At 27.7% G+C, this 24464-nt stretch overlaps 2 protein-coding genes across 14 annotated transcripts in view; one reads left to right on the top strand and one right to left on the bottom strand.

Annotated features, from left to right (window-relative positions):
* Positions 1-8579, top strand: part of LOC123275509 — a 31402-nt gene extending 22823 nt beyond the window's left edge. For 4 of the 5 annotated variants that reach the window (XM_044743659.1, XM_044743663.1, XM_044743661.1 and 1 more), the window contains exons 3-5: positions 1358-2295; positions 4394-4489; positions 5631-8578. In XM_044743659.1, coding sequence (XP_044599594.1) covers positions 1358-2295; positions 4394-4489; positions 5631-8411 — 3815 coding nt within the window. In that variant the 3' untranslated portion in view covers positions 8412-8578. Of the gene's footprint in view, positions 1-1357; positions 2296-4393; positions 4490-5630 lie in introns of all 5 variants that reach the window. The other variant, XM_044743660.1, reaches the window with a different exon arrangement.
* A 5047-nt stretch (positions 8580-13626) lies between these two features.
* LOC123275510 (mitogen-activated protein kinase kinase kinase kinase 5) lies at positions 13627-22496 on the bottom strand. 9 transcript variants are annotated; one of them, XM_044743664.1, is made up of 21 exons: positions 22139-22496; positions 21990-22047; positions 21712-21867; positions 20618-20850; positions 20273-20536; positions 20006-20201; positions 19836-19939; positions 19488-19555; positions 18978-19031; positions 18425-18463; positions 17742-17795; positions 17293-17363; positions 16678-16824; positions 16271-16446; positions 15993-16197; positions 15705-15888; positions 15337-15614; positions 15173-15256; positions 15004-15096; positions 14801-14927; positions 13627-13802 (listed from the first exon to the last, which is right to left on the bottom strand). In XM_044743664.1, the coding sequence occupies exons 1-21, from the start codon at positions 22247-22249 to the stop codon at positions 13703-13705; spliced, it is 2802 nt and encodes a 933-aa protein (XP_044599599.1). In that variant the 5' UTR covers positions 22250-22496; the 3' UTR covers positions 13627-13702. The 9 variants fall into 9 exon arrangements, with proteins under 9 accessions (XP_044599599.1, XP_044599601.1, XP_044599600.1 ...); XM_044743666.1 differs by lacking the exon at positions 17742-17795; XM_044743665.1 differs by lacking the exon at positions 18978-19031.
* Between the last annotated feature and the right edge of the window lie 1968 nt (positions 22497-24464).

The raw sequence follows: 24464 nt of genomic DNA, 5'->3' as shown, positions 1-24464 counted from the left end.
TTTGAACATTTTAATTCAAAAGTTTTCAATAAAATAAAAATTGGTCTGGTCCAAGTAGGGTTCAAGCCCTATCGTCGGTATTTTTTTCTACTATTTTTAATTCGTAAGAACTTCTTCAAAAAAATCTTGTAATTTTCGACGAAAAAATTTCTACCTTCATATTAAAATTAATTGTTTTTCAATTAAAAAAGTTATTTGCTTCATTCAACTTCTTTAATAATAATAAGTTAAAAAAAATTTATTTTAATAAATTAAAATAAAAACCTACACTTCTTGAAAATAACTCCGGAAACAGCATCAGAAACTTTGACAGAATACTAATTATTGTTTACGCTTTCATAATTTGACAAAATTTTTTAACTTTAAATATAGTTGTAATTTACATGCTCTTGCTTAATTTAATTAAGTTGAACTTTTAATTTTTAATGAGTATTTTAACTTCTGTTTTCAAAAAATTTAAGATAATTGTATAACTACGGGAACTAAAATACGCACAAAATGTATCATTGATATTCTTTAAATTAAGTTAATAAAACTTCAATTGAATTCATTTTGCTACCAATTAATAAAGTTTTAATGAATAGTTTGAAAACTAATCCTTGATAATATTTCTACTTTAAAGTTATTTAATAATTGTAAATCAGCCATACGAAAATTGTCTTATATTCAATTGTCTTAATAATTTTATAAATCTTTCGTAATTTTTATTTTTTAAACTAAAATTCACTTTTTTAATTGATTAAATTTTTACAATAATATCTTATCGCCCTAAAATTATAAATTTTAATCAATTTTTTCTACATATACTTGCAATGAAAAAAACATTTTTACTTCCTTGAAAAAAAGAGTAAATAAATAAACATCAATTAGTCTAAACCGATAATTGCAATTGATAATTTCAACTAAAATCACTAAAAAGTTAATAAAATACCCAAATATTTTTTCTATTTTTTATGTTTAAGTGACAATTTTAGCCTTAGACAAAAAAGAAACTACAAATTAAAGACTTTTGTGTAAATAAAATTTCTCCATGTATAATTACGAAAGACAATGGATCAACAAATGATAACCCGAATTATAAGTTAAACACAATGATTACCACCTCGAACAATAATGGATTTCATTTTTATATGAAAGACAAAGTTGATGAGAAATGATACCTTATATATAAGTACAAAGACCGACAGTAGTCTAATAGTTTTTACACAAGCCCAAGAAATCTCTAAAATAACCTTGAAAAAAACTCCTTGCATCTGCGCGAAACTAGTCATTTTATTTATTATCACTAATAACTTGAAGATAAATAAAAAGATTATAACAACAATAATAATAAAAAATGTAATAATTGTTGTTTTAGGTTCTGCAGACAGTGGCGTAGTAACAGCCTCTGAAGCGACAAACGCAAACAACATAAACAGAAGAAACAGCCAAAGTATCGAAGATTCGCCACTTTTGTATCACCGTGCCCGTTATTGCGATCCAAAACGAAATCCAGTAGAGCGAGTACTGTTAGAAATAGTGGACACTGAGGCGATATACGTGGAGCACCTGCGTCAAGTAATCCAAGGGTACTTGATATTTTGGCGAGACGACCCTGCTTCGTTGCTGCAGGATCTAGAATTGAATGATCTGTTCAGCAATATCGAAGACATATTCCGTTTCAACAGCGAATTTCTAAAGGAAATAGAAGCCTGCGGTTTAGATCCTGTTAGCATCGCTAATACATTTACTAAACACAACTCCGGCTTCAAGGTTTACACGGAATACTGTACAAATTATCCACGTACAGTATCGGTACTTACGGATCTGATGAGTCGTGATGATACTGCTAAAGCATTTCGTGAGAGACAAGCTGCACTGGGTCATGCATTGCCACTCGGTTCGTTTCTTCTTAAGCCGGTACAGAGAATATTAAAGTACCATTTGCTGCTGGAGAACTTGTCAAAGGAGTACGAGGCTGACGAGACTAGGAAGAGGAGAGACAAAGATTTGTTCGGTAAAGCTAAAGACGATCGTAATATTATTGAGGAGGCATTGGCTACTATGACCGGTATCGCTAAACACATAAATGCTATGAAGCGACGGCACGAACACGCCGTGAGGGTTCAGGAGATACAATCGCTCCTTTACGGATGGCCTGGTCCTGATCTTACCACCAGTGGGGAGCTGATCGCTGAGGGTAGATTCAGAATGAGGGGCGCCAAAGCACCACGACATGCATTTCTTTTCGAACGGATGTTGCTATTGACCAAAAAAAAGGAAGATGGCTTACTTGTTTACAAAGCTCATATTATGGTATATATATATATATTTATGCTTTTCTTGCGTATTTTGTGTAGGGGTGTTGGATTTTACTCGAAACGAATCGGACAGTTTGGTTCGAATGATAATAAGATAGGAAAACATCTGGGAATATTTGGTCTTTCTAACGAATGAATTTTTGTTAAAGAATATTTTTTTTAATTATGTCAAAGAAATATATTGAAAAATTGTTAAAAATTTAATGAAGTAGACTACGACAAAATGATCTTATTAGATTTTTAAAAATATATTGAAATTTTAAAATTTAGTCTTGTAAGAAATTATAGTTTTTATTTTATAAAAGAACCGTTTAAATTTCAATAAAAATTGAGAAAATGAGAGAAAATAACATCATATATTTTCTATAATTGATAGTAAAGATTCAGAGCTTGTGGTAGTTTAATAAGAAAGTATCAAAAATGATATTTGTCAATCTTTCTTCATTGCGAGGTTGCATAAGTAAATCTACTAGGTAAATCAAACAAGACTTAGTATATATGACATTTGTTTTTAAGTATTTAACTATTTCAACTTTTCAAATATTTCAAATATTTGGTTAAATGATGTAAAGTTTCGAGTACTTCCATAGTCTCAAATTTAACACAGATGTCTTAAGAGTGTACTATAAATATTTCATGAATATGATAAATTAAATTTGTGCTAAAATACTATAAAAATTTTATGCCGTTTACTTTTAAATTTGCTGACTATACATTTGATTATATTTTGTTTTATTTAAAAAGTAAAAAATTTTTTTCCATTCTTTGCTTTTATTTTTACGTAGAAAGTTTAATTTTTAACTTCCCGCTAAGAAAATCGGAAAGTTATTGTTTTCACCCCGTTTTAAGAAAATCGAGTTTTCATCGAATCTCGACGTTTCGAGGTCCTAGGAAGCTTCCCTGACTATTCCCGCGGTGGTGTCTATGTCTGTGTGTGTGTGTGTATGTCAAAAGTTATTGCGATTTGAAAATTCAAAAAATAGTGTTTTATCAAATTTCTATCAAACTTTTGAGCTCGAAGAGCTCAAAAGCATACAAAAGCTATTTTTTGAGCTCGGACAGCTCAAAATAATACACAAATTGTATTTGTGAGCTCGAAGAGCTTTAAAACGTTATAAGTGTAATTTCAAGCGTTTAGGTATAGAATTGGCGGGAAGTTGCAGGGATGGCCTTCAGGGTCAACCGTTTTCCTAATTTTTTTTTAATTAAAATCATACTTGTAATTTTCTTTATAAATTTATAGATATTTTGGATTATATTAATGCTTTCATATAGGTTAATATATATCATTAAATGAGAGTAGGCTTCCTGATATGTTGGCTAAATATGGAGTGTTGATGTGAGTTTTGTAAAATGATCATCTAAACGAGAAATGCTATAAAGTATCCAGTTCATATAAATTGCAGATAAGCTAGTCTAAAAAATTAAATTTCAAGATATAACACATTTTTTATTTTATTATTGCACTAAATTTCTTTAAAAGAATAATTTAGGTCACTTCTTGGAATGTAAAGATAAAAAATTTAAGTTTTAGGATCTATTGATGTTGAATTGAATTATTGATTAAAATGTTATAAGAAAATAGCATAAAATTAGAAATCAAATAAGAATTTTCAATTTTCTTACTTTCAAAGTACAATACAAGAAACATTCACTTTTGATCATAAAATTTATTTATCGATCCGCCGACAAGTAAGAAGAACTGAACCACAATTCTTTTATTTTTACAGCTAAAAATAGGCGGAGCCCCATTTTTACATAATTGACCCCCTGAGGGCTTACAATAGATGTAAGAAAAAAATTTTTTTTATTCTTGACTGACTTGAAAATAAATGTGCTTCGATTTAGCCAAATAAAATTTTTTATTTTACGCCCTTAAAACCCCAGGATCAGTAATAAAAATAAAAATAAATTTAAATTTGAAATAAAAAAATTTTCTTTTCCTTGAAATTTTATTAATTTGAAATAATTACAAGTATAATATGTTTATTAAGAAAAAAATAATTTTTTACATGTAATACAATCTTATGGCATCTGTATGCAACATATTTATTTATAAGAAATTTATATTAAAAAATAATTTTTTTTTTCAGTGCTCTAACTTGATGTTGATTGAAAGTATACCCGGTGAGCCTTGTAGTTTTCACGTTATTCCATTTGATAATCCACGTTTGCAATATACATTACAGGTATTATTATAATAATTATTATTATTATTATTTTTTTGTCATCAAAGAAATCTTTTTTTTTTTTTAATGAAATAAAAAAAAAAATTATTTGTCATTTTAGCCAAATTATGTTCTAAATTAATTACGTATGTATGTATGTAAATACTATAAATTTTTACATAAAGGTAAAAAAAATTTTTATGAGGAATTAAAAAGTCGTATTTCTTGATATTCAAGTTCATTGATTTTTAAGTCTAATTACGACATTATGTAAACTTGTTTGATATAAAAAAGTAGCGGTTTCATTTAGCAGCAATTTTTATACGATTATTAATAATTTGACACGAAAAGAAAAAAAGAAATCTGATATATCAAAGGGATCAAAGAGAGGGTTTTTTTTTAAAAAAGTACAAAGAAAATAAATAATTAATAATTGAGCCAATTTTATTGAGATTAAAAAAAGGTCAGTAATAGGGACATTCACCTTCGGCACTCTCGCCTTCTATATATAGTGAGAGACTTTTATCTTTTACCCAGCCTGGATGTTTAGCTGCTGGAGCAGATAATTTTCTTCATGAGATTGTATAAAAAAGAATAACTCCGCTGTATATATTATGCATTATGGCTTCGCTATTCGCACATAAATATTTTTTAAACGCACACGTTGATCTGTGTAATTTATAATAACCCTTTCATGTCCGAAATTTGTTATTTGTTTGAGAAATTTATCTTTGTCTTCATCATACAATAAATATTATTTTTTAGTAGTTACACAGAAATTTTTTTTATTTTTTTTAGAAAAATAAATAATAAAATTTTTAAGCTTTGATTTTGTTTTTTTCTATTATATTAAAAAAAAATTGAAATTTTTTTTTATTTGAAATTACCAAAAATTTTAATTGTTAAGAAAATCTAAAAATTGTCAATTTTTTAATTTTCAAAAAATTCAAGCCAAATAATTATACTAAAATTAAAAGATATCTAATTATTTTTGGCATTTTTTAAACAAATAATTTATAGCTAATTTAGATCTAGTTTATTTTTAACGAAAAATCAACAAATTATGAAGTGTCTGCTAATTTAAGTGTCATAGTAAAATAATAAAAATATTGACTAAATATTTTCATCAATTAATGAAGATTTTTTTTTTTTTTTATTAAAGGCACGAAACTTGGAACAAAAACGCGAGTGGACTCTTCAAATAAAACGAGTGATGCTAGAAAACTACAACGCCGTGATTCCCATTCATGCACGACAATTAGTTCTACAACTCGGACAAACCCACCACGAGGACGAAAATACGAACGTCAGCGACCGCGGATCCGCAAAGAAGTTGTACTCAGCGCCTCCGGAGTACTTGGAGCGTCGAAAGTTGGAAAAAGAGCGCCGGCGCTCAGAAGCCGGTATCCGTCAAAAGTTAAAGAAAACCATGTCCTCAAAAACACCGGAGTCCAACCAAAATCAATCTACCCCAGATTCACCCGCATCCTCTCGAAAATCAACCGAAGACCCGAACATGAATCGCGATCGAAGCCTGAACCGATCTCTCGACGGCCGCACCTCTAAAGTGAAGGATCGTTTTACAAACTGGCGACGTAAATCCGAACCTGGTTTCCAATCTTACATCTCGCTGAACCAATCCGACGACGAAAAAGATGGAGATATAGTTACTGAAGCTACCAATTCTTTGGTACAAGCTGACTCATCAACACCCGAAATTGCCAATTCAGCAAACCCCAACACCAGCGCTGTTAATGACACGTATAGTAATAATTTGTCAAGTAAAAATTCACTTTCTGCAAACATAAATACCAAAGATAAAGATACCAACGAACAACAACAACAATTGCAACAAATACCGCAAGAACAAACACAACCACGGACTGTTGAAGAAATAGTCGGGCACATTTTAATGCAGAACCAGGAATTTCAGCGTCTGTTGGAAAAACAGCGAAATAACAGTCTCGCAAATGTAAGGAATCAGCGGTTTAAAAAACATCAAAGGTCTGTTGACACTTCTGACGATAGTGACACTGGTGAACAAAATTATTCAACTGATTTTAACAACATTAATAATAATAATAGTAACAACAATAATAATAGCAATAATAATTCTAGAGTAAGACCAAACAGAATAGTAAGGCGAGAGCACAGACTAGTAAGATCCAACAACGCCTGGAACAGTTTATCTTCCCAAAGTTCCCGGGATAATCAGCCTAGTTTGCAGCTCCAATACAATAACTTGCGGGTTGACGACAACAAGATCCAAGTTCAATCTAACAACAAAATGAACCGGGTTCAAGAAAAAAAAGCTGTGTTTGAAGCCTTTAAGCGACAGAGTATCGTCACGGAGAGCAAGATTATTAAAACTGCATTGCGCATGCGCGACAACAGTCCCGCGAGTACCGAAAAAATGGCCGGCAAAGATATTGATACTGGTGATGTTGATGACGCGTTGTGTAATTCTCATTATGGAGTGTGGGATGAATTGAAGAGCGAAAGATGTTCGAAGACTAGTTCTGACAGTCCAACTAGGCCTGCAGTTTGGCTGACGAAACTCTGTCAGGACTTGCCGAGCTCGCCACAAAAAAGCGGATCGTTACCCCGGAGCTTTCAGATAAATCAAAGTAATCCGTCGACGGGGTCGGGGACAGGAACAGATATGCAGCAGATTAGCAAGGCTAGGTTCTTGCAGCGAGATGGTAAGCCGATGAGCGAACGGCCTTTTACAATAGCCTCTGACAAGCCCGCGGAGATAAATATCGATGATGTGGAGCAGCGGTATACCACTGCGGATAATAAGATTAATTTGGGCAATAAATTCAAGGAGTCTACCTCTACTTCATTTTACTCAGTGGAGGATAATCTTACGGATGCTGACTCGGATGTCCAGACCACCACCAGTGCGAACATTCATCCAGATCACAAGATTTACAGGGTAAATATCAGTGGAAGTATGCTGAAGAATGTGCTGTCCAAAGCTGGTAGTAGATTACAAGGGTTGAGGTCCACTGTCAGCGCGGAGACTCTTGAATGTGTGGATGAGTTTGATAAGACTAAAAGATTTGCCAGCAAAATTAAGAAAAAGAAATTCAGTAAGTCGAGACTGTCGAGAGAATCTTCGACGGATGTTGATGAACCGATCGGATGCATGCCTGGCAATTCGACGATGGATTTAACAGACATGTATTATAAACAAGGGAGTTCTGGACTTGGGGCTCGCATTGCCCAAGCTGACTATGCAGACCCGTCAACGCTATTTTTTGACATCAAGCGCGGTGAATCATGTGTTCAAATTTCTACCAGTAATTTAGATAATGAAGATGATATGGTTGGCAAAGATGTTGCGGACAGACAGAGGCTGCCGAGTGACGGTGATAATTATTATGAGAAATGCTTTGAATCTATTGAAAACTATGTTGATGAGACTGATGACGCCTTTAGGGATAGTGCAATATTCAGCGACGGCGAGGAAGTTGTTTCGCCGTTTGTTAAAAGTAAACTTAGGATGTCGCTTAATGAGGTTAGTTCTACTCGAGTGGCTGTAAATGATAGAACCGTTGGAAAACCAAAAGTAGCGCCACCTGTGCCTGTAAAGAAGAAAACTATCAGGAATACCAAATTTATTTGCGATGACAGCAAACCTGACATTGCGCTCAAGCCGGATAACCTGAAAGTACGCAATAGGTTTATTGTTGGTAATGCTGGCTATGCTGGAAATATTGATGAGTGCGTTAAAATTACCGTTAAGGAGAGGGGCTCGACTCCTCTTTCGATACCCAGTTATTTGACGAGCAAAGGCGAATTTTGTAGCGAAAATGTTAATGGAGATAATGGTAATGAGGGAAGAAATAATTCTAATGATGTTTCAGCGGGGCAAAGTCAGGCAGGTTGGGTTAAGAAAATGGTGGGACAACTGCAAGCACAAATAGAAACTCTGTAATGTTATTTACTAATAGTTTATGGTTATTGTTAAAATCAACATATCAATATTTTAATTGAAGGTTATATAGTTTGTTTGGATGATGAAAGTGAATATAAAATTGCCATCAAGTACAATTGAGATTCAATTGTCTATAACATAATTTAGAAAGCAATTCATTTTATTATTTTTATTATTAAAGAAATAAAAAGTAAATAATTGTGTTGATTTTAATTAAAGATTGTCAATTTATATTTATTTAATTCTTATCTTTAAACGAGTTATCATTTATTGAATTTATCTAACTTATCTTTACTTGTTTTATATATTCTATTATTATAATTATTATTATTATCATTTATTCCAGACAACGTACAATCAATGTTTATCTAAGTTTATTATTATTTTTTTTTTTTTTTTTATTTACATCAGTTATAATTTTATTAGTTTTCATTAAGGTTATTCGTAGATAGTGTTTTCTTCGGTTTTTGTATTAACCTTGAAGTATCAACTATTAGAATTTAATTGACAAATTTATAAATATTGAAACGCTAATTTGAAAAAATTTATTATAATTTAGATTCTATCAATTAACAAGGCAATTAAATAAGATTGAAATTACTTAAATAATTAAAATTTTTGCCGAGAACAAAGTGGCCTTAAATAAATTATTAAATTGTAGCGCACCGCTAAATTAATAAGCCCAAAATAAATCTATCAAACAACTAATTAGTTATAAACTAAAAAATATGTAATTACGTTGCAACAACGTAAATTAACATTGAAATTAGAGTAATAATTTTAGTATTATAACCTATAAAATTGTAAAAAAATAATTAAGGATTAGTGTAAGAAAAACTTGTATTTTAACTTTTTTTATTATCAGAACTTCTATTTACAATAAATTTTGGCTAGTCGTGTGTATACATAATAAGTAAATAAATAGTTGAATAATAGATAATAAATTATTTGTTTTATTATTTATTTTTCTTTTCTTCTTTTCTTCTTCCGCAACATATTTTGTAAAAGAACTCATTACGGCAAATTAACGCGCCGAAAAAAAAGAAACAAATTTTTTAATTAAAATCATTAATAGTGACAATAATATTAATAATTTGTTATACACATTATATATAACTTTATTAATTTATTTATATGGTTCAATAGATAAATAATAATATTAAATATTAACTATTAGCATGCGATCTATCCACCTAAATCCCCATTTTTTTCAGTCGATAATTAAAACATAATCTCATTTGTTTTAATATTTACTATGATTATTCTTTAATTAATGGTGTTCTTTATTGATTTATTTAATTAATTAATTTTTTAATATTAATAGTAATAGAAGTTGAAGAAAAAAACATTTGGTAATTAATAATTTAATAAAACAAACAGATAGTAATATTACGTGTGCAGAGTTACTCTCAATTATTGCAAGAATAATTTTATTATTTTCTATAACTATCGATTGTTTAAACTTTTAGTTAAACATTAGAAGGTAAAACTTGAGGTACATTTTTAATAGTCAGCTACTTAATTTTCAAAGATTTTTTTCCAGCTATTTTTAACTATTTTTTTTTTGTTTTTTTTTTTACTCCATTTTTGTAACTATTTCTATTATTCAATTAAGAATTGCCGTTTTACGCTTTTATATTAAATATATGTTCTCTTCATTTATTTATTTATATATAGATATATTTTCTCTTTATTTTTCATCTTACACGTTACAGCTTTGCCTCGTATATTTAATTTAAATGTTTCAAATATAATTAAATAAAAATAATTAAAAAATTTAATATCCACCAAACAAGTATTTTGACATAAAATGTTAAAAGGATAAAATTAATTAATGAAAAATTAGCGGAGGCAAAGCTATCGATCTGGTCATATCGAGCAGGTACATTTTTTCGCTGTGCTAATTTTTTTACATATAATTATTGAAGAGATTTATTTATAATTATTTATACGATTAAATTAAAAAATAATTATGATTCTAATATTTAAAAGCAAAATTCTACTGTAATGTTAAATTACTATGTATTACAGGTTGAGTTATATAATTTATTAATTTATTCAACTAAAAGGTATTAATTGCTAATTTCTTTTTACTTGTAATTTAATTGTCCATTGTTTAATTTTAATTAACAATTGCATCATCATAATAAACTAACTGATTTTTTACAGCGGTATTGTAACTAAATAATCAAACGGTAACCAGTTTTGCATATTTTAACCGCTATTTGCAAGTAAAAATACCCGGAAAAATAATTTAGATCTAACAGTCCAATTAGATCTTTATTTTTCTTTCTTAATTTCAGATTCATATAAGAATCATTACATTTCAAATTATTGAAAAAAACATGATCTTTTTTTTTTTTTTTTTTTTTTTAATTATATTACAACAAAAAAATTTTTCTATCAAACTAACAAGGAAAAAAAAATTAATATTTTTAATAACAAAAACCTATATAGACCTCTGCTATAATTTCATACTCGTGACATATGTTCAAAATTATCATACCGAAAATTCATCACATGATTCACAAGTCAGTACAAAGACATTGATTTTTATTTACTAACCATATGGTGACCAATGCGATACCGTAGTAATTCTTCCATAGAATTAAACTTTATGTAATAGACACATTAAAAAAAAATGAACAATCAATACCTTTACATTAATGTTTATAATCAATAATAAATTATGTAATATATGATGATATTTAAAAATTATTGTCTTGATAGTAAGAAAAAAAAAAAATAAGCCATTACTTGTCAATTTAAGAAAAGTAATGACTACTGACAGATAAATAGAAATGAGATCCAGTAATTAATTATCACTGCATAAAGATATGTAATAATTTGTCCGTCAAAAATTAAACAATATTTATTTGAAAATATATGACATTTATTATTATCATTTATTTTTTGTGATTAATAACTCTTCAATAATGTTAATTTATTTTCTAATATAAAAAATAATTAACTTTAACCGGTAATGGAACCTTTCAATATTTTTATCGTTATTATTATCATTATTACTCTTATTATTACGTACTTTATTATAAGGGAAGACATTCATGGTTACGATGAATGGATTATTTTAATTGATTACATGTGAATTTTATAATAAATTAAATTGAATTAAAAATTTCTGTCATTTAGAAGAATAACGTATTTTTTCATTTTTTACACTAAACTACAAAGATTTATTTTTCCTCTTTATTATCGGTTTAGTCGAGCGAAAGTACGTATATTAATTGTAACAACTTAGCGGTCACTAATGTGCATAGCGTTTGTGGTGATAATTATATATTTACTTTAATAATAATATTAAAATAATTACAACGAATAAATAAATGTCAAGTGATAAAATATTATTTTAAAATTAAATTATTATTTTTAAAAATAAGATTAAAAATAAAAATTACGTTATGTCCTAATTTATATAAATTTAATAAGGCGTTATTTACAATAATAATTAATGGAAATAATTTTGTTGTAATGTTTAAAAATAATTTTTCAGCACGTGTGCACCCGGCACTTTTTTAAAAATTTATTTATCTAATTATCTAGTTGGTAAAATATTATACCGCGCTACAGGTGCTATAAGAACGTATAAAGGAGTTTTTTTTTTTGTACATATGTGATAAGGTAAAAATATTAACAGTACATTATTATAAAGCAAGTGCAGTAATAAGTTGGTGTAAAAAAAATTTTTTGTTTCAATTTAAAGATTTTTTTCAGAAGTTAAAATAATAAAAACTTTACGGTTGAAAATTATAATTAAGTCGGTCTGAAAAAACAATTCATTATACGTTCTTATGGTTGCCGTGTGCTCGAAGGGCGCATAATAATTACACGCCCTTATGGCATCTGTAACGTGATATATTTACCATACGACAAATACTTTTTTTATACTGAAAAAAATTATAATGAATTTTTAATACTCATTATTACAAGCTGACAAATATTTAAATGTTTTTAATTTAATACTCTTCTACATAAACTATTTTTTATAATTAAAATAATCAAAGTTATTTTGGTAATTAAAATTTATATTTATCCAAAGTACTTTTGATTTGTCATAGTTTTATTAATAATTAATAATTAGTTGTTTACAATTAAATAAGTAAAAGTATTGATGATTGTTTGTAATTAGGTAATAAATAAAAACTTAATGATGATACAGGGAAAATTTATTATCGAGATGAAAGTAATAAAAGTAAAAGCAATAAGACCACACATTGAGAGTCAACAGATGAAAACTTTCGATTTATTTTTGGATCATCATTCAAGTTATGACTTACAATGGAAATATTGAGTAACGAAATCTATTAAGTATTTCACAATGTCACAAAAATAAAAAAAAAAAAATAATCTTCAAGTTTATCACCAGGCACGTGTATAAATTTCTTTTGATCTTTAAATTTTTCAAACTCATTCAGATTATAAAGATCAAAAGATTTAAATGGCTCGTGCGTTATAATTAACTTGGTATTTAATGTTTATAAATATCATTTTATTATGAATACAATAATATTTTCAATTCAATACTTTTAACTTTGATTTTTTAATTATTATTTTGACTTGATTTTTCAAAAATTATAAGTGTGATTTTTTGAGTAATCGACATTTACAATTTTTGAAAGATTAATTTTATAAAAATATTATTTATTTTATTAATTAATGTTAAGCTCATTTTATAATTGCAGTTTGTTTGAACAAAAAAATGTATACATTTAAAATATTGGTCAGCCTGTTGATTTAAAAAAAAAAAAATAATTTAAATTTAAACTTTGGTCGATTAAAAATGAAATTATAAACAATATAAAATAATTCATAATCTACCGATTGATAGAAAATAAACTTTTGAAAATAATCTCAAAAAATCTCCTCAAAAGCAATTAAAAATGCTAATTATTATTAATTCCTTTAAATAAAAAAGGGCTTAAATCAAATAAAACTTAAGAGCTTGTCTTTATAACTGGAATCGTTAATATCTATCACATTATCCCAGCAATTAAAACTCTGAATATTTTCAATAATATACGAAGACGCAATCACAAATTTACATATTATTTAAAATTTTATTTACCTATTTTATGAAAATCGTCTCCTTTTGGTGGTTGTGGGAAACTTAAATAGTTAATATTCAGCTTAACTGCACGAATTTATGCGTACTTCAGCTGTCGGTATTAAACGCAAATAGCTCCTATTATTTTTAATTTTTATTTATTTTTAATGATACGTTGATGCACAAACCCGTCTTTAAATTTATTGGCATGCAGAATTAAAGGCGTTTTTTAATAACTGGCTTCGTGACCAGCAAGTATGTACAAATCAGCTCCTTCTGTTTCACTCAACGTTCCTGAATGAACTAAATGACTTTCTAACATAACAACCCTGTAAACAAAATATTAAACCATTATTAATAATAACCTAATTACTACCTCTGCATTATTTTCTCAAAAAAGACGTTCCACTTTCAACATCATTCAACTTTTGTATTCATTTATGTCAATTATGATTATATTTGACTTAAAAGAGAAAATAATGTTATCAGCACCCATTGAATTTTTCTTTATGCAAATATTTCTGTTCAATTTTTTCAAAGTTAATTGTTCATAAATTTTTTTTTCAACAGAGCGTACAAAAAAATTTTTTTTGCCAATCAACTCGAAATCGTCCAAAACGTCAAGATTAGTATGAAAACATTTTTGAGTTACTAACGCCACAAGGGCATATAAAAAAAAATTATATTTTTTATTACAAAATATGAAAATAATGCTACACCAATGAAGAAATATCATAATAAATATGAACAATTAAAAATTAAACAACAAAAAGGGGCAAAATGAGCAACGAACAAAATTTTTTTTTTGAATTTTTAATAAAATGGTAAAAACATTTTTTCAGTTTTATTCGACTCTAGTTGGAATTCTCGAAAATTACTTAATTTTTTTTTCACTGTTTTAGAACCTATTTTGTGTGATTCAGATCAAGAAAAAAATTCACTCTTTTAAAAAATGTTTATGATGATAAAATATACTTAAAACTTTTGAAATATCGCGCCTTAGTAGTCTGATAGTCATATTTAATATTTAATATTCATTTTTGTAGTTTAATAATAAAAATATAATTAATATTTTGTAACTTCATTTTTTTAATGTTCACTCTTAGAGCCATTAAAATATATAATTTGAGACATACGTTTTTTTTGGACTTGAGATTTTTTTATTTTTTAGCTCAGAATAAAATTTTTTTTATACGCCCTTTTGGCATTTGTCATGCGATGTTTTTGAGTACTTTGTTATTGAATTTTCACGAGCGAAACATTCTTCATGTAAAAACTCAGTTATTGTTTTAAACACAACTAGTCAATGAAATGTTAATGAACTTACTTATCAGACCCAAGCAGCCTATACGTTCTGCTAGCATCACTTATTTCTTGTGTTACTTCACCATTTTTATAACTTCGTCCTTGCATACCGTGTTTATGAAATGCTAATACACTATCAGGTAAACAAACTAAAAAAATTTCATTTTATTATTTATACAAATAAATAATATTGTAGAAAAAGAAAAAATAAGAATTTAAACTTACTTATTGATTCAATCTGAAAATTGAATTGTAATTCAGACAATTGTTTTTTGCTTGTTCGAGGTTTTCCTTGTAAGGTTACAAACTTAATAACATCTGAAATATAAAAATTCGTTTAGTTTTAATTTCTTCCTAATAACCACTCTAAATATCAATAAAATAAAAAACCTACTATCATAACAAATAAGAATAGAGTCTTTTTCAAATTGTGTTACATTAATTACATGAAGGTTCTCTCGCCTTGGAATTACAGTGGCTGAAAAAATAAATAATTCATTATATTTTAGACATTCACTATATGTTATGAATACATGATAAAAAAAATATCAAAATTACCAGAACCGTCAATATCTTCCAATTCATCGCTATGAAACCAACTGGCACCAGAATTCATATTTATTAAATCAAGTTTCAATTTATTTTGTTGATAAGCTTGTTTAACGGATACACAGACCATGGGGTACTCCATATCCGGAGTAATTATCATCTCAAAAACATTTAATGGCGAGGGTAATATGCAGTCAAAGTGTTTCAGCAACATGAATTTATTTAGCGGATCGTACCATTGCATTAAGAAAATTCCGGCTGGCGTCGCGCCAGATAAATACTTGTATCTAAAAATTTAAAATCAGTCATATAAAGCCAATTTATAATTTAATAACATAAGCACAGTAACAAATGAATCAGTATCGTTATTAAATTACCCATTGTATGGATTCCGTCCGACACAGCATTTGCTACAACCTTTAGTATCCGGGACTTTAGTAGTGAGCGCAAATTTACGCGGTACTAATCGTTCAGGTATTTTATTCATGTGCAACGAAAACCTGTGGGTTTGCTTACTCTGCATTGCCAATAAATCATGCCTGTACAATTGCGGTGTCTTCCCTGTAACAAGTATTTTAATTTAATCAATGTAAATGTGTGATTCACTCCATAGTCTGTACACAGGAATTAAAGTGAATAAATAAATAAATGAATACTTGATTTACCTGATAAAGACATGAGGACATCTTTGATAACGTACATCCATATCGTACGTCTTGGATACAATTGATCAATTGCCGTTTCATGTAATTCATTTAAATTTAAATTATAAATACCCTCTTCGGCGGCTATTAATAAATGCTGATCTCTTGTATCAGGATGTATCCAACTAGCTGTACAATGTATTCTCAATGGACATCCATTGAATACCTATTGAATTATTAGAAATTTTTATTTTTTAGACAAAGTTGAATTTAAAATTTTGAAAAATAAAAAAAAATACCTTTGAAAAACAAGCTCCCATATGAACTTTTGGTGTAGGAGGTAAACCATTGCTAGTAGGTCTAGGTGGAGTGTGTCTCTTTCTATCCCTCCTTCTCGGTGGTACTGGTGGTGTATCAGACAATAAATCTGGTCCAATACCTTCTTCTTCGCCGTTATCCGTGGACTCTCTGTCACCTGAATGAAATTACATTTATTAGTATTCACAATCAATTTAAAAATATTTCAAATAAATAAAAAAGTGAATAAATTGACCAAATTATTTACAATGTATAAAATAATGTTGAGTGGTTTTAGTACGACTTTTTTTTTTTTTTTTTTTATTTAAAAACTGATAAGGATTGATAGAACGAAAAATATATTAGTGCAATCTAGAGCATGCTCTAAGTACAAGATGCGTGCTCCTACCATTGTACCGCGGAGAATCATCTCTAGGTCCACTGTCTGACAACGAACGTTGACGTTGGCCATTGACTGATGATAAAGACAAGGAACCGCTGACTAAACCATACAACTCGTCCACAGAGCTGTGTCGTCTGAGACTCGCTTGTGACCCTATACACCCAACCTACTATTTATACGCTACTACTTTTTAGTTATCATATTTAAATAATATATTTAACACACTAATTACTAACGAAAATTATTTTAATTTATTATTTTTTAGAATAACAACTTTAAATTTTATACTTCTGAAGGTATTTTACAGCATATTTTTTAAGCATGTACTGAACGAAACCAACTATTAAACATATTTACTCTAAAAATCATCAAAATAAAATCGATATCAAAATTGTTTTTTTCTTTAAACAAAACAAATATCTACACTAATAAATTCATGCACCCACATGCTTTATGTAAATAAATCATAATAAACAATAAAGCAATGTTCATTTAAATACACTGTACAATTTTTGTCGGTACTTTTTACATTTAAAGTCATATTGAGAACACAACAGTGCAGTGACTTTTTTTGTTTACATTATTTATTTTACATAAACGTGAATAATTATAATATCTTACCCGGTAAATTGGAGTAAAAGCCTCGATGTACTTCACACTTGTCCGAGGATTCACCGAGTGGGAGTGTCGCCCTGTAAAAAATAATTTTTGTTCTATTACTTTATCCGTTTACAAACTAATAACGATAAAAAATAAATAACAAAAAAAAATAATATTTTACATTTGTGATATGGTAATAATAAAATGATATAACGATGGTTAATGTATTGTTAATTCGCTGTCTATTAAAATTGAAGAATCATAAATGAGTGGTGTATTAAATAAAAATGATAATTATTAGGAATTAGTATTTTTTTATCCTAGACATAAATATAAACTAAATTTTATTATATGTTTTCTTTATTTGATACCGAGTGTTGTAAAGTGTTGTAAAAAAAAAATAACTAGTGCGTAAAATAAAAAAAAATCTGCAAATAAAATTCAAATTATCAAATCGGATATGTACTTACTGCAGGGAGTATAGCTGGTCACAATGACCATCAACCATTGACATTGCATTTCCCCTGCACATATAAAACTAATGTCACACACTCAATGACCATAATAAATAACTTTTACATTGACCCAATTTATTTCTCCTGATTGTTATCTTTTTTTCATATTATTCCACGCATCATAAATTCAACTAACTAATCCCAGCATATTATTATTTATTAACAATTGGTTATTTTTTAAACTAATCATCCATATCCTTATTCATATTCATATCCATACAAAATTATCATATTGTAAATAAATACCCTGCACTATTTTTATTAGTTGACACAATTTTTTGTCATAAATAAAAATATGTTTTAATAAGGAACAAGTACAAGACCATAGCTATTACGAGTTTGTTTGTTGATTGATTAATGTGTTATTAAAAGTGAAAGAAAAAAAAAAACAAATAAATAAATCAAATGACTTGCAGGCATTCGTATAAAATTAATTGAAGCGTTAGCTGGCAAGAAACCAAAGAAAACATTTTTTCAACAAAAATTTGTCGACTGAGTCTAAACATGGGAGTTTAAATGTATTTTTAAAACAAATTTAATGGATAAAATAAATTTAAATGTGATTGATAATGAAAATAAATGCATGATGTGAAAAAGCGTAAGTGCAAGGGGCAAGGGAAAAGGTTACCTGCCGATACCTTAGCAACAACTCCTCATCAATGTACTGCAATAGACTCCTGTTGAGAGAGAAATCATATAAAAATTACCAATTTATTTGATAGTAATTATTTTTTTAATTAAAAATTTTTTGTGGGTTTTCATTTTTTTTTTTTTTTTTTTTTTTTTTTTGGTAATCGACAGTTTTTTTTAATGAGTGTAGTCGTGATAAATGACGGTCGAAAAATAACTAATGTATTTAAAGTGATACCTATGGTATTTGATTTATTAAACTAAGAAATTATAAAAATTTAATTTTAAAATTTCATACCATGCGATACGTTTTAGTAAAAAAAATTCTACCATGCACTTGTATACTTAAATAAACAAAATTTTGATTGAATTAATTAATTAAATTATTCAATTGTCTACTGTTGAGTCATTGCTGTTAATTTGTTAGGTGGATCTAATTAAATTTTTGGAATAAATTAGATTAATCAACTGTGAAAATTTTTGATTAAAAATATTTAATGGATTGCACATGTGATAAATGTAAACAAAAAAAAAATACTTTTACTTTAAAACTAATTTTACCTGAGACTCATATGAAATATTTCAGTGCCGGTTTTGCTTCGACGGGACAATTTACTAATACAAAAAATTTATTTAATTTTTTTAATGTACTTTTTAAGACAAATAACAAAAAGCTCGAAGAACATGAATTAATTTTTTTGAGAATACAAAAAATGTTTTATTTTATACTTTTTTCTTTTTATTTTCAAGTAAAAAATTATGAAAGCGACTTAAATAAATGATAGCCAAAGCAATCGTGCCAAATGCAATTTGAAATTTATCTTTTATACTAATTAACAGACTCGTGTGGTTCTTGTACTTTTTTTTTGGATCAAGTCCGTCGTTATTAAAGCTTTTAATATAATAAATAGAAAGCAATTGAAAGATCTGTACATTAATAATTAATTTATAAATTTACAGTTACATTTATTCATCCACGGTTATCATTCATCTCACCAGGATGTATTCTATACTATTGTTTAATATTTATATACATAGTAAAAAAATATTCATTAATTAATAATTACTTACTTTTCTGGAACATCGTCGAACGCTGTACCAATACCACAATCAGGATGAACATCACAGTTATGGACAGTCTAAGAAATATTTCTAATTATTTAAATTTATTATACAAATATTGTAATAAAATTAATTATTTTCACTTTAATATAGAGCAGGGATTTTAAAATACAGATGTTAATTACAGAGAATTAATGTGAGAAATTAAGTTAAAAAACATGTGTTCTCAAGAGAATAATTAAATAGATCACATGTGCATAACATATGTTTTTTATTTATTATCTTCTATCGGAATTTTCAGCTTCATAGTTTTATTATATTACGACTATTAATAAATTAATAGAATAGCTAAATTACCTTAACATTATTCATGATGTCCATAATATCCCAAACAGGATTACCACCGTCAATTGGTGGCGTAGTATCTCTTTGTAGTGTTCCACTATCAAGGATAATTCGATCTATAATAAATTATATTATGAGTATTAGGTAAATTATATGTCAATGATTAATGATTAATTTAATACCATCACTGTCTAATTGAGAGATAGGACTCTTTGGTCTAGGTCTTGATGTGTGTCTTGAAGCTATTCTCTGAGGTACATTTGGCACAGCTCCGTCTTCGTCAGCCTCTAAATCAGTAAACATATGACTCGGATTCGATACTTTTTGTAATAATTCTAACGCCAGCCTTTTATTCATTTCTCCTTGAAAAAATGCATGCTGTAAAATGAATGATTAATTAGAATTATAATTAAAAAAAAAAAAATAATAGAAAGCAATAAAATTTAAACCTGCAATAATTTTTCTGCAGTCGGTCGTTTCTTCGGATTTTTAGTCAGCGCAATTTTAACAAAATTGTGAAACGTCGGGCTCCATTTATCGCGATCCTTCAATGTCGGAGGTTTAAATCCCGACTTGGACATGAGAAATAATGCGCGCATCGGATGGAGATCAAACATTGGTGGTTGTAATTCTGCGAGTTCTATCGCCGTGATACCACATGCCCAAATATCACACAATTGATTGTACCCGCCTTTTCTTTCAACAGCCGCAACCTATTTGACAAATCGATTAATAAGATTAATAATTCAGAAAGGATTTTTAGTTTACATAGTCGAAAAAACTAAGTACTATACCTCCGGGGCCATCCAATACGGTGTACCGATAAAACTTTTTCTTTTGTTGATAGTTGCTGTTATTTGTGCAGACACTCCAAAGTCTGCTAGCTTAACATCGCCTGATTCCGTCAATAATATATTTGCACCTTTTATATCTCGATGCATTTTACCCATTCCGTGTAAATACGCCAGTCCCAAAAGCGTTTCACGGCACATGTATGCTATTTGTATTTCACTTAGCGGTCCAGTAACTATTTTAAATTTATATATTAATTAATTTAAATTATACTATACATTTCATATTATATTAATTCAGTGAATTTATTTATCAATGCTACAATAATATATTCCATTGATAATAAATAATGAATAAAATAATAATATGATTCAATTTTAAATTGATGAAAGTAAATAATAATTCAATTGTAATTATACGTAACAAAAGATTTATTAAGATATCTAGGTTAATCTAAATCGGTCAAATACATTTAAAATAAATAAATTAAAATATTATTTAATAAAAATTTATTCAATCAATTTTTAGAATTTTTTATATTAAAATAAAAATTTATTTCATGTTAATTTTTCAATAATTTACTATGTACATTTTGAAAAAATTTCACATTCTGATAATGTTATAATAGAAAAATAATGAATAATTTTTTATTTTATAAATTATGAAGTTGATGTGAAACGATAAAATTAAAAAATTGAAAAATATTTGAGAATTTATGATATTTAAAATATTGGATTTTAATAATAATTCATAGTATGTAAATAAGAAAACAATTGTCAGGCGTCTGTTATTGTAGATATAAAAAATTAGTAACAATAATTTACTTTAATCCAAAGTATCTCTAGAAGTACAAAAAAAAATGTATTAAAATAATTGTTAATATTAAAAAATGCATTTGCAAAATTAACAATGATACCATTTATTTTTTTGGGTATTATTATCACAAAAACTTTATCGCTAATTAAATACCTACTTATCTGGACAAAGAATTTTAAATTGGGAATGGAAGAAAAAAATTGCGGCCCGTTAATAAAACAACAATCACCAGATTGTAACTTTAAGTACAAAGAAAAACAAATAACAATTATAAACTTACTGTGATAAATATCTTGTAATGAACCACCACCACAGTATTCCATACAAATCCACAATTTATCACGTCTCAAATAACTACCATAGTAAGCAATAATATTTGGATGTCGGCAATCTTTCATCATTAAAATTTCCTGCTGTATAATAGCGAAATCATCACCTGTAAAACGATACAAATATCATTTAAAAAAAATCGATAAATAAATAGTATAGATTAAATAAATCAGAAAAAAAATAATAATCTTAACAATAGTTAAAAACAAACAAAACACTTGACATCACCTGGTTCCAACTTGATAACCTTTATCGCAGCAAGATCATTCATGGACAGTCTTTTAGCCTGAATCATTAAAACAATGAAGATTAAAATAAGGATCATAGATAACTAAATTTACAATAAAAAAATATTAGAAATTTTTTTTTTAAAATACCTTGTAAACATCACCGTAAGTCCCACTACCAATTCTTTGAATAAGTTCATATTCATCTTGTGGATTTCGTCTACTTATGTCGCTTGAGAGTACATTGGCATTTACCGCCATTGTATATCAACATTCGTTATATTTTATTACTATTTATTCATTTAATTATTTATATCTGTCACTATTATAAATAATATTATGTACAGTAGTATGATTATAAGTTTATTGTGATTCCAATAGTTTATAAATTACACAATGAGTTACTGTTATTATTATTGTTATAATTATTATTTATTTAGCGAGATGTCACACGTTCGATAGAAATGTCGCTATGGTCGCCATTGTTCACAACAGGACTGAACTTGGCCGCGTATGGATCTGTTTTTTTAGTCTCTAGCTCGTGGCCTCTTTCAGCTGGTGCTGCCACATGGAGACAGACTCTCTGTACTTACTTGTAATGTGCTATACACCTATATATTATACTATATATTATACACAAATGCAATAATGTACTGATATAACACTGTAATAAGAGAAACAGAGAAAGTGAATGTCTTCGCCAAGATCGACCACGAAGTCAAGAAGACAGAAAAAGAAGAAGCCAATAACAACGTCAATGTGCCATAATTTTAATTACTTATTAAAATTGTCACTAACTTTATCAGCCTGATAATTACAGGCTTACTTTAACGTCTTATCTTATTAATTTTTTTGCTTCGAGTGGATTTTTAGATCCAAGATTCTCATCTTGAAGTATATTAGATAAATTTATAATAGGTAAAAATATTTTGGTGATTGGAATTTAATGTTTGTATTTATTGATTGATTTTATTTTTTATTTTCTAGGACGTCGGATATATTTTGTTGAACAAATTTTTGACAGATAAATATATTGGGTGGAAGATGATACTGAGATTAGCAGACATATAACAATTATTTTTATTATAAATGCACTTGTAATTTTTTTTAATTTATAGATATGGAATTTTTTTATCAAAATTTTTTTATCAAAATTTAGTTGTAACAAGAATCCAAAAAATTGATTAATGTCTGTTAATTTCAGTATCATGATGGAAATCCTGTTTCTGGTCATTTAAGGTAGTACCCTCGCGACTTCCGTCGTCAAAAGTTTGTGCTAGAGTGTATGGTACATATACTTTAGAGTCATTATTGACAAGCCTAAAACTTTTTGCTGTTTATGTACTTATTTTAGCCAATCACAAACGAGAAACTGATCGTTTGAAAAGTCTGGCAACACTGCGTGAGCGTTAAGATATTTTATAGTGGTTATACTGTAGTGTTTTGGACTAACTGTAGATTAACCTCTGTTTTGACACATGCGTTTATTTATTTATTTACATACATTTATTCGGAAATATAATTACAATGTCTGAAAAATTGACTTATAAAGGACGATTCATAAAAAAAAATCCTTGAAAAACGACAGAAATCACTAGCAAATATGCAAATAACAAATAGAAAAAAAATAATTGACAATATTGTTTTGTTTTTCAGAAAAATCAGTAATTGAATTTTTATGTTGATGTATTTACGGATTTTAAATTTTAGTATTTTTTTATTATTTCATCTGACTCTTATTTTTATTACTTCTGAAAGATTAATATATATTAGTATATTCAACTTATTAACTTTTTGAATTTTTATAAATATAGAAAAATACTTATTTTCATAATATAATTATTGTTACTTTTTTAAATAAATAAAATTAATAACTATAATGTTACACTTAAAGTAAATTAAACTTTTCAAATTTTTCAGCGCATGCGCGTCTCATATTTTTTTCGCGGCTCACAAAACTTGCGTTGTTGCCACAGTTTTATTAACGTATCCCCTCCTCGGTTAAAGTCTGGTAAATTTTTCATTACTTATTAATAAATATCTCTGAAACTGTGTGGTAATTATCAATGAAATTATTTTTAAAAAATTGTTTAGTTGTTAGTTAACGTTACTCTAGTTTTTTAAAAGAATCCTAAGAAAAGTTTCTGAGATATAAAAATGTTTGTAGGTAAACTTTTCGATATCCCGTATACCGCAATGTAAAAGAGCGTTCAAAACTCAAACTTTGAAATTAAATATCTCTGAAACTAAATGGTCAAAAATTTTCAAATTGCGCCAATCGACGCAGAATTATATGAATATTAATCTGCCGAAGTTAAAAAAAAATCCTAAGAAAACGACTCTGGCGAGGGTACTACCTTAATGTCGAAATTAGTTTATAAATAAATCTTTAATTAGATTTATAACGATAAGGTGAAATTATAGTTTAAGAATTTTCTATTAAATTTTTTTGGTAAACTCAAATAGAATTGAGGAT

This window comes from Cotesia glomerata, linkage group LG2 (assembly GCF_020080835.1).
Source record: "Cotesia glomerata isolate CgM1 linkage group LG2, MPM_Cglom_v2.3, whole genome shotgun sequence".
NCBI lineage: Eukaryota > Metazoa > Arthropoda > Insecta > Hymenoptera > Braconidae > Cotesia > Cotesia glomerata.
This window is presented reverse-complemented; position numbering and strand designations above follow the sequence as displayed.

Excerpts from the sequence above, each read along its gene's own strand:
- LOC123275510 (XM_044743664.1), bottom strand. The coding sequence starts at position 22,249 with ATGGCGGTAAATGCCAATGTACTCTCAAGCGACATAAGTAGACGAAAT. Across the intron at positions 21,868-21,989 it reads GGTTATCAAGTTGGAACCAG|GTGATGATTTCGCTATTATA; the intron begins GTGATGTCAAGT and ends ATCGTTTTACAG. Across the intron at positions 20,851-21,711 it reads ATTACAAGATATTTATCACA|TTACTGGACCGCTAAGTGAA; the intron begins GTAAGTTTATAA and ends AATTTAAAATAG.